General features: G+C 52.8%; 3 protein-coding genes across 3 annotated transcripts; 2 read left to right on the top strand and 1 right to left on the bottom strand.

Moving 5' to 3' along the window:
• Window positions 1–102: 102 nt before the first annotated feature.
• PpBr36_07001 (uncharacterized protein) lies at window positions 103–1,761 on the top strand (the record flags this gene model as incomplete). The annotated part of the gene is made up of 1 exon (XM_029894141.1): window positions 103–1,761. One exon carries the CDS (start codon window positions 103–105, stop codon window positions 1,759–1,761), a length of 1,659 nt encoding a protein of 552 aa, XP_029748593.1.
• Window positions 1,762–3,509: 1,748 nt separating this feature from the next.
• PpBr36_07000 (uncharacterized protein) lies at window positions 3,510–5,796 on the top strand (the record flags this gene model as incomplete). The annotated part of the gene is made up of 7 exons (XM_029894140.1): window positions 3,510–3,600; window positions 3,712–3,969; window positions 4,067–4,364; window positions 4,508–4,747; window positions 4,853–5,246; window positions 5,365–5,517; window positions 5,707–5,796. 7 exons carry the CDS (start codon window positions 3,510–3,512, stop codon window positions 5,794–5,796), a joined length of 1,524 nt encoding a protein of 507 aa, XP_029748594.1.
• Window positions 5,797–7,005: 1,209 nt separating this feature from the next.
• On the bottom strand, window positions 7,006–12,786 carry PpBr36_06999 (uncharacterized protein; the record flags this gene model as incomplete). The annotated part of the gene is made up of 2 exons (XM_029894139.1): window positions 7,006–12,139; window positions 12,251–12,786. Coding segments are annotated over 2 exons (5,670 nt in total), but the record flags the coding sequence as incomplete, so codon positions are not given.
• Window positions 12,787–13,122: the final 336 nt, after the last annotated feature.

Raw genomic sequence — 13,122 nt, 5'->3', positions numbered from 1 at the left:
TTTTTTTTTTTTTTTTTTTTTTTTTGCTCGGCTGCACAGTGGCCATCCGAACTTTTTATTTATTTTTGGCGTGAAACGAACTCGACGAACGTACGACCCGTTATGACGACAGCAACGAGACTGCCGTCGACCCGGCGCCTGTTCACCTGTCTAGGAACTTCGGTTCTCTTTTTTCTGCCCTCAGCGAACGGCAGCTTATCTTTGGAGCCATTTGCGCAAGACGCTACAGCTGCTCATGCACCTGATGTGATATTGGACAAGCCGGCGGCGGCGGTGGCTGAGAACGTGGTAGCTTCTCACAGGCGGAGAAGGCCGGAACGAGACGAGAATGAAACGAAGAACGAAGTTGTGGAGGCGCTGGGTCACCAGAGGATACAGGCATACAGAAGGTGGAGTGTTGGCGATATCGATACCTTGAGCAGTAGCACGCAAGACGAGGAGAAGGCTTCCCCCGCGGTAGCGGCAGATCCGCTCATCACTCCTGCTCCAGAACTTCCACCCTGTCTTTCAGGTCGCAACTCGCTGGGCAGGCGACAGAATGACGGGCAGGTTCAACAACTGCGCCAACAACTTGAGCAAGTGTCGCAAGAATCTCGTTCAGTCTCGCAGCAATCTCAGCAGTTGTCCCAACAGGTGCAGCAGCTCGCCCAGTCCACCTCGCGTCTCAGCCAGGAATTGCAGCGCGCACAGGACCAGGCTCGACAGGCGCAAGAGTCTGCCAGGCAATCCAGCGAACAAGCGCGACAAAACGCCGACCAGGCCAGACAGGCGTCAGAGCAGGCCCGTCAGGCCCAAGACCAAGCAAGCCGAGCGAGTGAGTCGGCATCGGCTGCGCAGAGAAGCGCTGACAGTGCCGTGTCTATTGCACGAGAGAGCATATCATCCAGCGCCGCGGCGCAAATCGCCTCTAACCTTGCCAGCGCGACGGCCAGCGCAGCTTCTTCGGCCGCGAGCATAATAGCCGCTGCCAGGCAGTCTGCCAACCAACTCATGGACCAGGCCGCAAGTCAAGTCTCGGTTGCACGTGCTGAAGCGACTTCCGCGAGGGCTGAGGCCAGCACTCAGATTTCCCAAGCTCAAGGTGCTGCCGTTTCTGTGACGCAGGCCGCCCTGGCGGTAGTGGGCACCTTCATTGGCTCATCGCTGATCAGCATCCTTGCATTTTACTTGATCCTCCGCTACCGCCGGAATAGACTGGCAAAGGACGAGCAGAAGCGACCTCCCATCTCGTATCCGCACTCTTTCCGCAAGGAAGCCAGCGGGCTGGGGGAGGCGTACGGGAGCACAGACAACCTCGTCGACCGTCGCGGATATGACAACAATGGCTACCTCAATGACGTCAAAGAGAAGCCATACAAGCCTGCAAGCGCCGCTGTTGGTGGTCGCGATAAGGTCGGCAACCCCCTGCAGCGCAGCAGCAGCAACTACGGTGATCCTCCTGTCACCATTGACCACAACACTCCGGGTGCCAGGTTCAGCTTGTTTCCCAAGCCGAGTGTGCAAAGCCCTGTAGAGCCCACATCCAACCCAAATGGTGGACCGGCGTCGGCGATTCCCAATCTCGATACTTGGTTGAGGGCGGGCCAGGTTAGTCCCTTTGGCACCTTGGTCAAGCCGGCCCCAGCAGCAACGGCACCAGTCTCAGCGGCCCAGAAGAACTCGGCCTCGGCGTGGCCCCTAGGAGGAGCCGCTGCTGCCGATTCCGGGCGTACGGGGCCTGTAATGAAGCCGGGAAATAAGCTTCCATTCCGAGAGAACTGAGCTTTGGGCATAGGCAATTCTAGAGAGAATTGGCCAGCCAGTCGTTCCTCATCGAGGGGGGAAATGAAATCATTACATTCGCTCTCAACCAAAGACCATAATTTCTTAAGAAGTATTGTGTAAATTCTTTTAATCTACCAAAACGACAGCGTCGTTTTCCTTCTGTCCCTCTTTCTCTTCTCTTCTCTGCCTCTTTCAAGATCAAGCTTTTGTGGCTGGCCATTGGCTGGGCATATCCACAATACACGAGTCGGTTGATGTCCAGTTTCTTGCCTATTTCCTTGTTCTCTCGGAGTTGTTTACACATAGCGACGTGTCTCAATTATGATATCCCGGACCGGAGACACAATAAACAGGTCCATGTTCTGTGGTTCATTCAATGCTACATCTGCCGCATATTGCCCGTGTTGATTGACTGGCCTGATATTATTGTTTGCTCATGAGTGGATGGTTCAGAGTTGATGCGAGCCTCGGTTGCATGCATGCGCGAGGTCTTGGAACCTTCGTGCGAAGTAGCAATTATTCGTGGGGCTCTGGATGGGTTACATTAATAACTAACTCAGTGAATAAATCCGAGTGGCGTCTCCGGAATAAAGATGTTGACTTGAACCAGTCATCTTTACCTCGACACGGCGAGCGAGCCGCCGCATGCACTTCGTATTTCTCGGCACCGTCACAACAACACAGAAGCTCGACTTTCCGATATATGTTACATCACGAGCTTGCACGCATAATGGCCTGATGAGAGGCACCTCTACCTACTGTTTTGGCATTGAGCAGGTGGCACGCGTGCCATTGCTGACCCCTGTTTGCTTGACTGCCCCGCGTTCTTTGAGCATCGATCATTACTTGATGTGCCTGCGGGGAGTTACATCGGCTCATTTTACTGGCCTAACCTGCCCGGTTCAGGTACCACTGCCGACTTGGTACTGGGGTTCATGTTTTTGGGGAAGCCCTGCGAGTGCGATTTACGTTATACGCAGTGAGATGGCGGCATAGGGGTGTTATTTTTTACGCAGTTATACGGGCTGCCTATACGCGGACAGTTGGCCTGGCCTCTTTATGATGTTTTGTGTCAGTTTGCTTTGTATGCCTATGAAGCGCATTGCGGGCTATCATGTTAGGTAAGTCGACTAGTGTTGGATATGTGGAAGAGAGTAAATGAGACTTAATCACTTCACTTATCTAATCAATCAATCTACTTACCTCTCTTATCTCGCCATGTCGCGGTTTGACTTGAGCCCACCGTCCTGCTGGCTGCAAGAACCTAACATTGTTATTTTCCGCGAGCATACCCCCCCTGGAGCTTTGTTCTTGAACGACGGTTACTTACTGGAATGACAGAACCGCGGCTACCACCATGGTGGAGTTGTTATTGCTTGGCATTTTTACCCATATTGGAAATAGGAGATCAAAGATACAGTCAAAATCAAGTAATAAGCGACGATGGGGTAAACGGGCGAGTCCGCTCAATGCGAGAAGGAGAAAAGGAAAGAAAAGTATATCTTGCAGTTGGTTCCCATGGGACTAGCCGGACTTGCACTTTTCCACTTTCCTCTCGTTCTTGGCTAGCCGTCTTCGCATCAACTGTAAGACGGAGGCTTGCTTGTTGGGTTGAGAATTTAGCTATTCTCCCTGTCCTGTCCACTGCGCAACGGCACAAGATCTTTTCGCTGTTGTTTTTTTGCCTGCGTGAGGTCAGACAAGTAACAAGTCTTACTTCGTCTTTTTTTTTTCAACTCCACGTCATGGTGCGACTTCCAGGCCTCGCCGCCCTTGTGGCCATGGGCTGCTTGACCGTGGTGGGTGGCATGGAATGGAATACATTTGACGGGCCTGGTAGGTCTTTTTTTTTTTTTCTGTCTAATTGTGCTCAATCAATATGCTCATCCTCATAATTGATTTTTGACAAACACACTAACACAACAAAAACTCGACCTTTCTCAAAAGGCTTCCCGTCCTGCTATAATGTCACCGAGGTCAAAGACCCCAAGACGGTCGAGGAGGCCGCCGCCATGGTCAAGGAAGCCGCTGCAGCCGGCAAGCTTGTCCGGGCTGCCGGCAAGGGCCACATGTGGTACGACACGCAGTGCTCAGACGACGAGACCGTCATCATCCGCACCGAGGGCCTGGGCCGCATCTACGACCTGGACCTCGAGGGTGGCTCCGTCATGATTGAGGGCGGTGTCACTTTCTTCACTCTTGCTCGTGAGTGAAAATAAAAACCCTTTTTCTGACTGATCTATCTTGAAGGCATGTTGAAGCGGGAATCTAACCAACAAGTCTAATTGCACACAAAACACAGAGTACCTCCATGACAGGGGCGCCTCGGTCAACTACGCCCTAGTAAACTGGAACATCTCTCTGGGCGGAAGCATTGCCATGGGTGCGCACCGCTCGTCCCTGCGCGAGGACGCCATGGTCGGCGCGGCGGCGCAGGAGCTGCACATCATCGACGGCAACGGCGACATCCGTATCGTCAAGCGCAACGCCAATGATGACGACTGGCTGGCCGCTTCGACCTCGCTTGGCCTGCTGGGCATCATTGCCCGCATCAAGATGAGTGTCTACCCTGACACCAAGCTCTATGCCATGCAGAAGACGTGAGTTTTCTTTTTTTTCTTTTCTTTCCCCCCCTTGTTTTTTTTTTTTTTTTTGACTTTTTTTTTTTTGACTTTTGCTAGTCCTCCCTCGCCGGTGCTGAGACCAACATGGGCTGAATCTCTTTTTCCTTCTTTATATATAGCCTCGAAGAGAAGGACGTCTTTGATGGCGACATCGAAGCCCTGATTGCGCCCTATGCAACAGCAAACCTCTGGTGGTGGCCGCACAAGCGCAAGTTTCACCAGCGCTACTACGACGTCGTCGACATCAACTCGACCACTCAGCAGGCTTTCCAAAACACTTTCTCCGTCACCAAGCTGGAGGCCGAGGCTATCAAGGCCATATTCAACAGCGGCAAGATTGCTTTTACCAGCAACATGATGTAAGCAGCCAGAAAGACAGGGAATACTCTGGTACTAAAGCCAGGGCGGTGATGACTGAACCAAGAAAGGACTAACACTCGCATGACTGAAAACCACCTCCCCAGCGGCGAGGAAATCCTCTTCAACCAGTGGGAGAAGCCCAACTTCCGCGAGAAGACGACGCAGGAGCCGCTGACCGAGTGGCCTGTGTACGGCTGGAACTACGACGTGCTCATCGGCGGCCTGTACCCGGACCAGACGCCGCAGTGGGAGAACGGGCTGCGCGGCTACACGCTGGAGCTGGCCTTCCCCATGACGCAGGCCAACGCCGTGCTCAAGCGCATCCGCGCCCTGTTCGACGAGGAGATCGGGAAGCTCAAGCCCGTCACCAGCACCTACCGCAGCGGCATCAACATCAAGTTCGGCAAGGCCTACTTTGACTTTTTGGGCCAGGGCACCTACAACACGGCCGACGGCGCCGACTGGTCCCGCGGTGTCATTATGTTTGATTGGCCTTCGGTGAGTTGAGAGCCTTCCTTTTCAACCTTTGGAGAATAACCACGGGTGTTTGCAAAAAAAAAAAAAATGCTGACTTTCCGTTTCTTCACCTCCTCACCTCCTCTTCCCTCGAAATCAGTTCCGTCCGACCTGGGGCGACAACAAGCGCTACAACGAGGAGTTTTACCACCGCGTGCCCAAGGTTCTGATCGACGAGTTCCCCTGCCGCCCGCACTGGACCAAGAACACTCGCGAAGTTCTGAAGCAGGGCGCCAAGCACCTCGACCCCAACGTGAGTATTGTTTTTTTTTCCTTTTCTTTTCATTAAAACAACCCTCAATGCCAATTTGATCTTTCTGTTACCGGCCTCTTACGAAGGTTCTGGTTTCTCTGCAGAAGAGAAAAGAAGAGGAAAAAAAAAAAAAAAAAAAATCAAGATGGTGTGAGCTAACCATTTAAACTCCTTACAAAAACAAAACAGCACATCGCTCGCTTCAAGGCTGTCCGCCAAAAGTTCGACCCCAAGGGCATGTTCAGGAGTGTCGTGGGTGAGATCATTGGCGTCTACTAAAGTGTCCCCCATACTCTCTTGAGCAGCAGAAAGAGTGACCTCGGCGGGGCTTTTTCTTGGTAACAAAACCCAGCTCACTCACCAGAGCTTGGCTTTGTCTGCTGAGAACTCTCGTGGCATTTGATTCTCGCCCTGTATATAAAATTCAGCATATCATTTTATATAGTTCCATAAGCTGTCTAATATTCTCATTGAGCCACAATATTGCATGTCTTGTCTAGTATTTGCATGCTACCCCATTGCAAGTATTCAGAGTATCTCGGTAATCGGTGCAGGACAGCAGTCAAGTCGGTACGCAGCCCTTGAAAGCCATGGTGACTTTGGATTGCTATAATTTGGATGCAAGTTGCCAGTCAGTAACACCAAGAGCCCCAATTGCCCTAGACTGAGATGAAATAGTCCTTAGCAGAAACAGAATAATAAAACTAGGCACGGACCAACGCAGTGCACATCGAAGGTGCAATAGGATAAAGAGATAATGGCGTCAAAATTGAATTAATTATCCGCTATATACATTGACCAATACCGAAAAGTAGAAGACTGAATAAATACGTGGGGTATAGAGAAAAGACAAGGCTAAAAACACGCATAAAAGTCCAGAGCTTTAAGGCAGACTAGTAAAGGGAGAAAGAAACAAGACTCCAAGCGGATGCTGATGCTAGCTCAAACAGTTCTTCCTTTTCTTCGCCTCATTGATTGTTCTTATCCTTGAAATGCTTTCAACTTCTCCTATATCGTACGCCTCTGCTGGATCGCTTGCTTTCGCCAAGAAACTAGAGAAAGAAACAGATGGAGAATCCAAACTAAATGCCAGAAAACAAGTTCAAAGAAAGAGTTTGAAATTGAGCTGCATCATTAACAATAGCAGCAGGGTATGCGAGACAGGAACTCAAGAAAATATGTAAATAGAAAGACAGTTATGGATATGAACATAGGTAGAAAAGGGTATCAATGTGACATGCGGGTGCGAGTTGATCTAGTGGAACAGGGTTGTATGTTTCATCTGTGAAACCGTGTGCTCTGAGCAAAACAACGAGGGCGTTGGTCTATGTGTCTGTGTGCTCTGGTTGGAAACAGGTTTTATGAGGGGAAAAAAAAAGAGCGAGACAAAGCAGAAGTTGATGCGGTGCATATGTTTTGTGGTTTGCAGTCTACAGCCATGTCAGTGAGTGACTTGCAAGAGTCCTGGATAGGAGGGGAATGTTCTCTTCATTCCAATCCCTCCGAGATCCTTCTAATCTCATCATCTGACAGCGCCCCCATCCAGAGACAGCGTTCTGTGATGCCTTCTATCGGCTGGAACGTGTACAGCGAGCTTGCCTCGAGAAGCCGCAGCAGTGTTTTGATGATGCTGGCAGCACACCTACAACGCTCAAAGTTGACCAGCGGGGCGGTTGTAGGGCTGCTCGCGATCTCACTGGGGCGTTGCGCGTTGAAGAGAAGATCGTGCGTGTAGATGCCCACAAATGGGATGCAGCCCGAGGTTGCACTCTCAACATCACCCCCTTCCATCTCAGCCCGGAGGTTGTAAAAGTTACGAGTCGGGCTGACGAGCGCCTCGAGCTGCTGAAGCGTCGTCAGGTCACTAGCCGGCACCATGGCCCAAGTGCGCTGCAGCTTCGACACCTCGGGACTGGTGAGGGCAATGGCGATCTGCGACATGGTGGCAAAGTTGCGGTATCGTCGACAGTGCCCAGCGATGTGGATGAACTTGATTAGGCACCTTGCCCGCTCCTCGAGGTCCTGAGTGAGCACTATCTCGGACACGCACCACTTAACCATAATGTTGAACCGCGCAATAACAACCTCGACGCCGCGTGCGTCTGTGTTGCGTAGAAAATCGACCCACGACCGAGCGTCGCTATTGTCGGCCTTTTTCCAGCGCATGTCGATAAGCTCCTTCCAGTCGATCTCGTTGAGCGCGTCCTTCTCAATCAGAGTAAACTGCTGTGCCAATATCTGTGAGTCGAAGGCAAGGATAAAAGGAAGATGCACCGAAAACTTTGAGTTTTGTTGCGCAGCATCCTCAGCATTTGCCTGATCTGACTGGTCCGAGGGCTGCCTCTCGTGTGCAGCAAAAGTGGGCGTGATTTCTGGGGAGAGCGGCAGAGGCTTTCGAGGCTCCTGTTTATCAAGCTGGCCCCGGTTCGCTGTCCCTGGTGACATTTGCAGTGCTTGCACCAATGTCATGGGTGGTGAGGGTGGGTGACTCTTGAGTGGGTGGATATTTGTCATGTCACGGCTTGAGAGGTTGGGCTCACCCAGCGGGTGGACAGGCAACACCGACGTCACCGTGTCGCTTCGCTTCCTGCCAACCACGTCTTCGGCCTCATCCGAGTCGCCAGGTAGATCTATAGACATCTCCGAGGACAGCTCGCTTTCAGAGTCATCGTCACTGTCGCCGTCGTCAAACAGAAATGATTGGGGTTCGATATGGCCATTGGCTGGCGAAGAACGAGGGATGGTGTCTCCAGGTTGGATTCGATTCAGGCTGTTCGTCTTCTCGACAAGATCGTATGAAACTTCTCGATCGCTGGTCACTCTAGGCGTCGGAAGCTCGTCTTCTTCGAACTTTGACCGGTTTGTCCACTCATCGTCCTTAATCTCGCCCGGTTGTGAGTCTTCGACTAGACCCCGCTCTAAGATGGGGGTGGATGACAATGAATCATCGGAACTTCCCGACAAGAAAGACAACGTGCCATATTGTTCTCGGCGGGGAGCTTCGGCCAGAGGCAGAAAGCTGGAGGAGAGATTGTCGGCCAGTACACGCATGTCATCGTCCTCTTTATCGTGGTCAACAAGCTGAGACAGGTGAGTGTCGTCTCCAACATGCTTGTGGCGGTGGTCCTTCTTCTCCAGGGTGTCATGCTCTTCTTCGCCGCCCCCACGCAGTTTCAGAGACCAGTTGCCTAGGAGCTTCGTCTTGGGCTTTTTTGGTTCCATGGAAAGCTTGAATGTTTTCTTTTCGTACTTGCCCTCCAGCTTCGCAAGAGCAGATTCGACACCGCCGTTGTCATCTGGATCATCAGGGATTTGCGCTAGTTTGTGGGCTTCAGCCTCAAAAGACGGCCGCATCACAGGCGTGGACGAGTATGTGCTGAAGATCGATGCAGGCTTCTTGGCAGACTTTTGCGTCATGTCACCCAACGAGAAACCGGCTGCCCTCTCCTGTGGGTAATAATCCGACATGACGTCCACAACATCCACAAAACCGTCGTTTTTTTCCTGAGCTGAGCCGCGTATGAAAGAGCTGTGGATCGACTCTGTAAAGGTCGTCAAAGACCCTACTGACCGCGACCTACGTAGCTGGTGCTGGTCAAGTTGGCCGACGTTGGTAACGCCACGCAAATCACCCCCAGGACGCCTTCTAAGCACGCGCATTGGCTGTGGCAGAGGTGTTGTCGGAACTGCATCATCCACAGACTGCTCGGAAAAGGTGGTGGCGTCAAAACTTCCCATGGTGGGTTGTGGGGCCATGCCACTTGTGAAAGAGGCATGGCGTGGCCTCCCAAACGACTGCATAGATCTATACGACCTGCTTGATGGTTGACGAAAGTGACCGCGAACGCCGCTAAGCGGGGGCCGACGCGCCGATTGCCGCATGTAGTCGTCCGATGGCCTGGGAGTATCCATGGATGGTCGCGTTGAATCCTCCGAGGGACGAGACTGCAGGTTGGAGATGCCGACAGCCTCACTACCAAGTGGAGGCAGAATTTCTTCAGAGTAAGATTGACGCATCAGCGTGTGTCGAAGAATGTACGAGTCTTGACGGGGCGTTCCGAGACTGTGCCCAGGTGGCGTGTTTGGTGGTGTCGGATCTGCTGCAGATGCAAAGGAATCCGCAAAAGCTTCTACTGACGGGTTAACCATGGGCAAAGTAGCTGAGAGCAGGGCGCCAGTCATAAGTGGTGGTTCGGCAGGTACCGGTGGTGGTACCGTGTCATCGACAATGACAATAGACTTGCTCCCACTGGTAATCGCTTGATCACTGATGGGACGAAGAAACGTGTCCTCGAGCCCTGCATCCACAGGGATGTCTACATCCAGAGTTGGACGTTCGTTATCCTGGCATTCTTCCTCCTCTATGCCGCCGATTATTGTTGGGATTGCGTTGCCCATGTTAGCAGCATCGATGGCAGCGTCTTCTCGCACGGCCTTCTTAAAGTCCTCGGCCACCTCGGCTCCGAGGAGGTCGATGCGCACTGGAGGTCTGACACCATTCTGGTTTGGCCGAGCCTGCGGTACGATTGCAGTGCCAGGTAGCCTGTTGGTAGTGGCACCGCGGGGCCCAAGAGGAGAAATGTTCAAGAAACTTCCTTGCGTTGGTGATAGGCCCGGGCCTTTGGTGCTGATAGCCCGACGGACGCTGCTCAGCAGCTTGCGCATACCCTGACCCGACATGGCTGATGCAGATGCCTTCTCCTTTTGTGTATCCACTGGGTAAGGTTGGAAGACGGTAGTCTGCCGAGAGACCTCGCCGGAACCAGGGGTGGGAATTTCGACAAACGCTTGTCCTGGTGGAAACATGGCTCCTCTGACGAGGCTTCCCACATACGGATAAGCCATCAGAACCTCAGTACTCTTGTATGTTATTTTCTCTCCCACATTCGGCGAGTGGTCCCTTAGCGAGTCGGTCAAACTGCCGTTGCGCTTATGCCGCGGAGACTGAGGCCTGACGCGCTTCCCGGCAAGTGCCTTGGGCGTGCTGGCTTTCCGAACCAATGTGCTCGATAGAGTACTTGGGTCGACAGGGTGAGCTGCAAGGAACTGACCGGCCCCTGGTTGCATGGAAAGAAGGTTCTTGGTGGGGAATGAACATGACATTGCATCTATACTGCTCACACTGAGCGAGGAAGGCTGTGGCCTCTTGTGGCCGATGGCGAGAGTGTCGGGCTGGAGAGGCGTAGCTGGTCTGTCGTCACGGATGACGGCGTCCATGTGAGCGGTGCGTGGCGCATCGACCTGCAAGCTCATGTCTCCGGATGTAAAGTGCAGGGAGGGAGAGATACAGTCAACAGGACCAAGCTGAGGTGGGTGTTCTTCTACATTTTGAGTCCAGAAGACCGGGGTTAAATCAGCGTTGCGATGTCCAGCGATCCCGCCTGGTATAATCGGCGCTTCTGCGCCCAGAGACGAGTCGAAGTCAGGACTGTCCCAATATTGTGCGCACACTCTACGCCAACACTTCTTGAGTTCGCCCAAGATCTTAACCTGCACTTTGCTCCCCGGTTGATCTTGACAAAGCTCGCTCACAAAGTCATTGATCAACTCACAGAACATGGTACGAAGTTGGTAGTCGATGACAAAATCATCCATAAAGTAGTTGAGAATCCAATGTCGAAGAGCCACAAAGGTCCGCACGCGGACCACCATACCGGTCTCATCCTCCCTAGCCAGCGCCCATCTGAGTCGGGCTATCAGCATTTTGAGCAGGTCGTAAGGCTCGAGGAAGGAGCGGAACGTGAGGAAAAAGTCGGAAAGCAACTCGTAGTCCAGGAAGCTCGGGGATGTAATCTCGGCAACCAGGCGAGGTGGTGACGCTGCAGTCACGGCCCCTGTGTGCGGGGAGTAGCGAACAATCGACCGGTCATCGCAAGCGGGTTTGAAGGTCAAATCGTCAAACATGCGTGGCTCGATGACGAGGAAAGTGGAGATGTAGGTGGCTCGACGCAGCGGCAAACCGCTCATGGGAACAATCGGAGGACTTCCAGTCGGGGGATGTGACAGAAATGCTCGCGGTATGCTCGGTATGCTGATAGGACTGGGCTTCTTGCCCCGTACCGACTCAGCTATGCTGCGTGGCGTTCGGCCTGCAATGGAAGTAGAGTCGGATCGTATTTCGGTAGGTGCCCCGTAAGAGGAACCGCGGATGTCTGCTCCGCCCATATGGGTGAAACGAGGAGTTCCCAACTTCCAGTTTGGAATAGACACATCAAGAACCGGAACAAACCCAGGAGGATCCCTATCCTCGACTGATTTTGGTCTTTGGTCATCTTTTGGTTGTGTAATTACAATCTTGAGGCCATCGGCTTCGGATTCGGGTGTTGCGCCAGGGAGGTCGGGGACAGTTGAGTCGGAAACCGCCCGTCGATGCCGTCCCCGCCTCGCCGCGAGCAATGTTCTCCTAGTCGCGGACGTCGACGGTGTTGGCGGGAGTGTCCATTGGCTGCTAAGTATCTGGGACAGTTTGGATTCGGTCTTTGTGGTATCAGAATCATTTTTATTTTTCCCAGTTTTGTCCGCTGATGCAGCAGAGGGTTTCGAGGTGGCCGTTGTTGGCGGCGTCGAAGGGAATACAAAGTTCGGCTGCGGATACCTTTGATGCGCAGGTCGTATCGTAGGCCTAAACAAGAACAGATTGAGAGGAATGCCCCAGTTAGGATGTCTCTGTGCTTCCCTTGCTCCTCGTCAAGCTGACAAGCCCCCTCGCGTCTCCAAGGGAAGAACCACATACCTCAGGTAAATGCGTCCATTGTTGCCCACGTTGGCAACAGCAAACTGTCTACCCTCTCGACCTGCCGAGGCTCCGTCCGGTGCAATGTCCATCTTCTCCTTTATGCTTCCCTTCCTCTTCCGCATGTCCCCCCTGTTTTCGTCCTGGCTCTTCCTTTCCGTGACGGGCAGAAGTGAGCGGGGCATTTGATTTGAAGACAACCGCGGCTTCATCCTGTGGCTTCCCCCGGATCCCTTATCTCCTATGGTATCACGACCTAGCCTCTGCGCAGCTTTTTTCGTCCTCATGGTTGTCGTTGATTCGTTAGTTTGTGTGTCGTCGCGCCTCTTTGGCGGCGATGGGGAGCCCGCCCCCAAGTAATCCCGCGAGCCATGCTGCTGCAACAAGTCCGACAGACCGCCAGCAGCAGGGCTAAGTGGTGCAGCATATTCGCTGGCCATCTCTTTATGGCTGCCTCGCCCGGTGGCGGAGAGCCGGATGTTGTCGTGGGTGGCGGCAATCGAGTTGCCCGACCTCGTTTGGTCGTTCGCTAATGCCTATTGCATGGGGGCGATAGTTGAACGGCCGATCAAAGCCGCGAGCGGTTGAAATATCGCTGGGGAGTGATTCCAGAGGTTCGGTGTTTCTCTCCAGCAAGCAAGCCCGAATGCACTTGAGGCAGAGAAAGTGGTGGTTTGGGAGGCTTGAGCGATCGAAAACAAGACGCTGTTGCCTTGTTGCTTTTCAAGTTCGCTCTGTTTTCCTTTTATGGGAGGAGGCACCTGTGAGCGGATAGGCACGGATGCGGAGGGGGAAAATGGCAGAAGAAAAAAAACGAGAGAAAGTAAAGATGGAGACACAGGGGGGGAAAAAAAAAAAAAAAAAAAAAAAAA

The sequence above is a fragment of the Pyricularia pennisetigena genome, chromosome 1 (genome assembly GCF_004337985.1).
Source record: "Pyricularia pennisetigena strain Br36 chromosome 1, whole genome shotgun sequence".
Taxonomy (NCBI): Eukaryota; Fungi; Ascomycota; class Sordariomycetes; order Magnaporthales; family Pyriculariaceae; genus Pyricularia; species Pyricularia pennisetigena.
The sequence above is the reverse complement of the archived record's forward strand: the minus strand, read 5'-3'. Positions and strand labels throughout refer to the sequence as shown.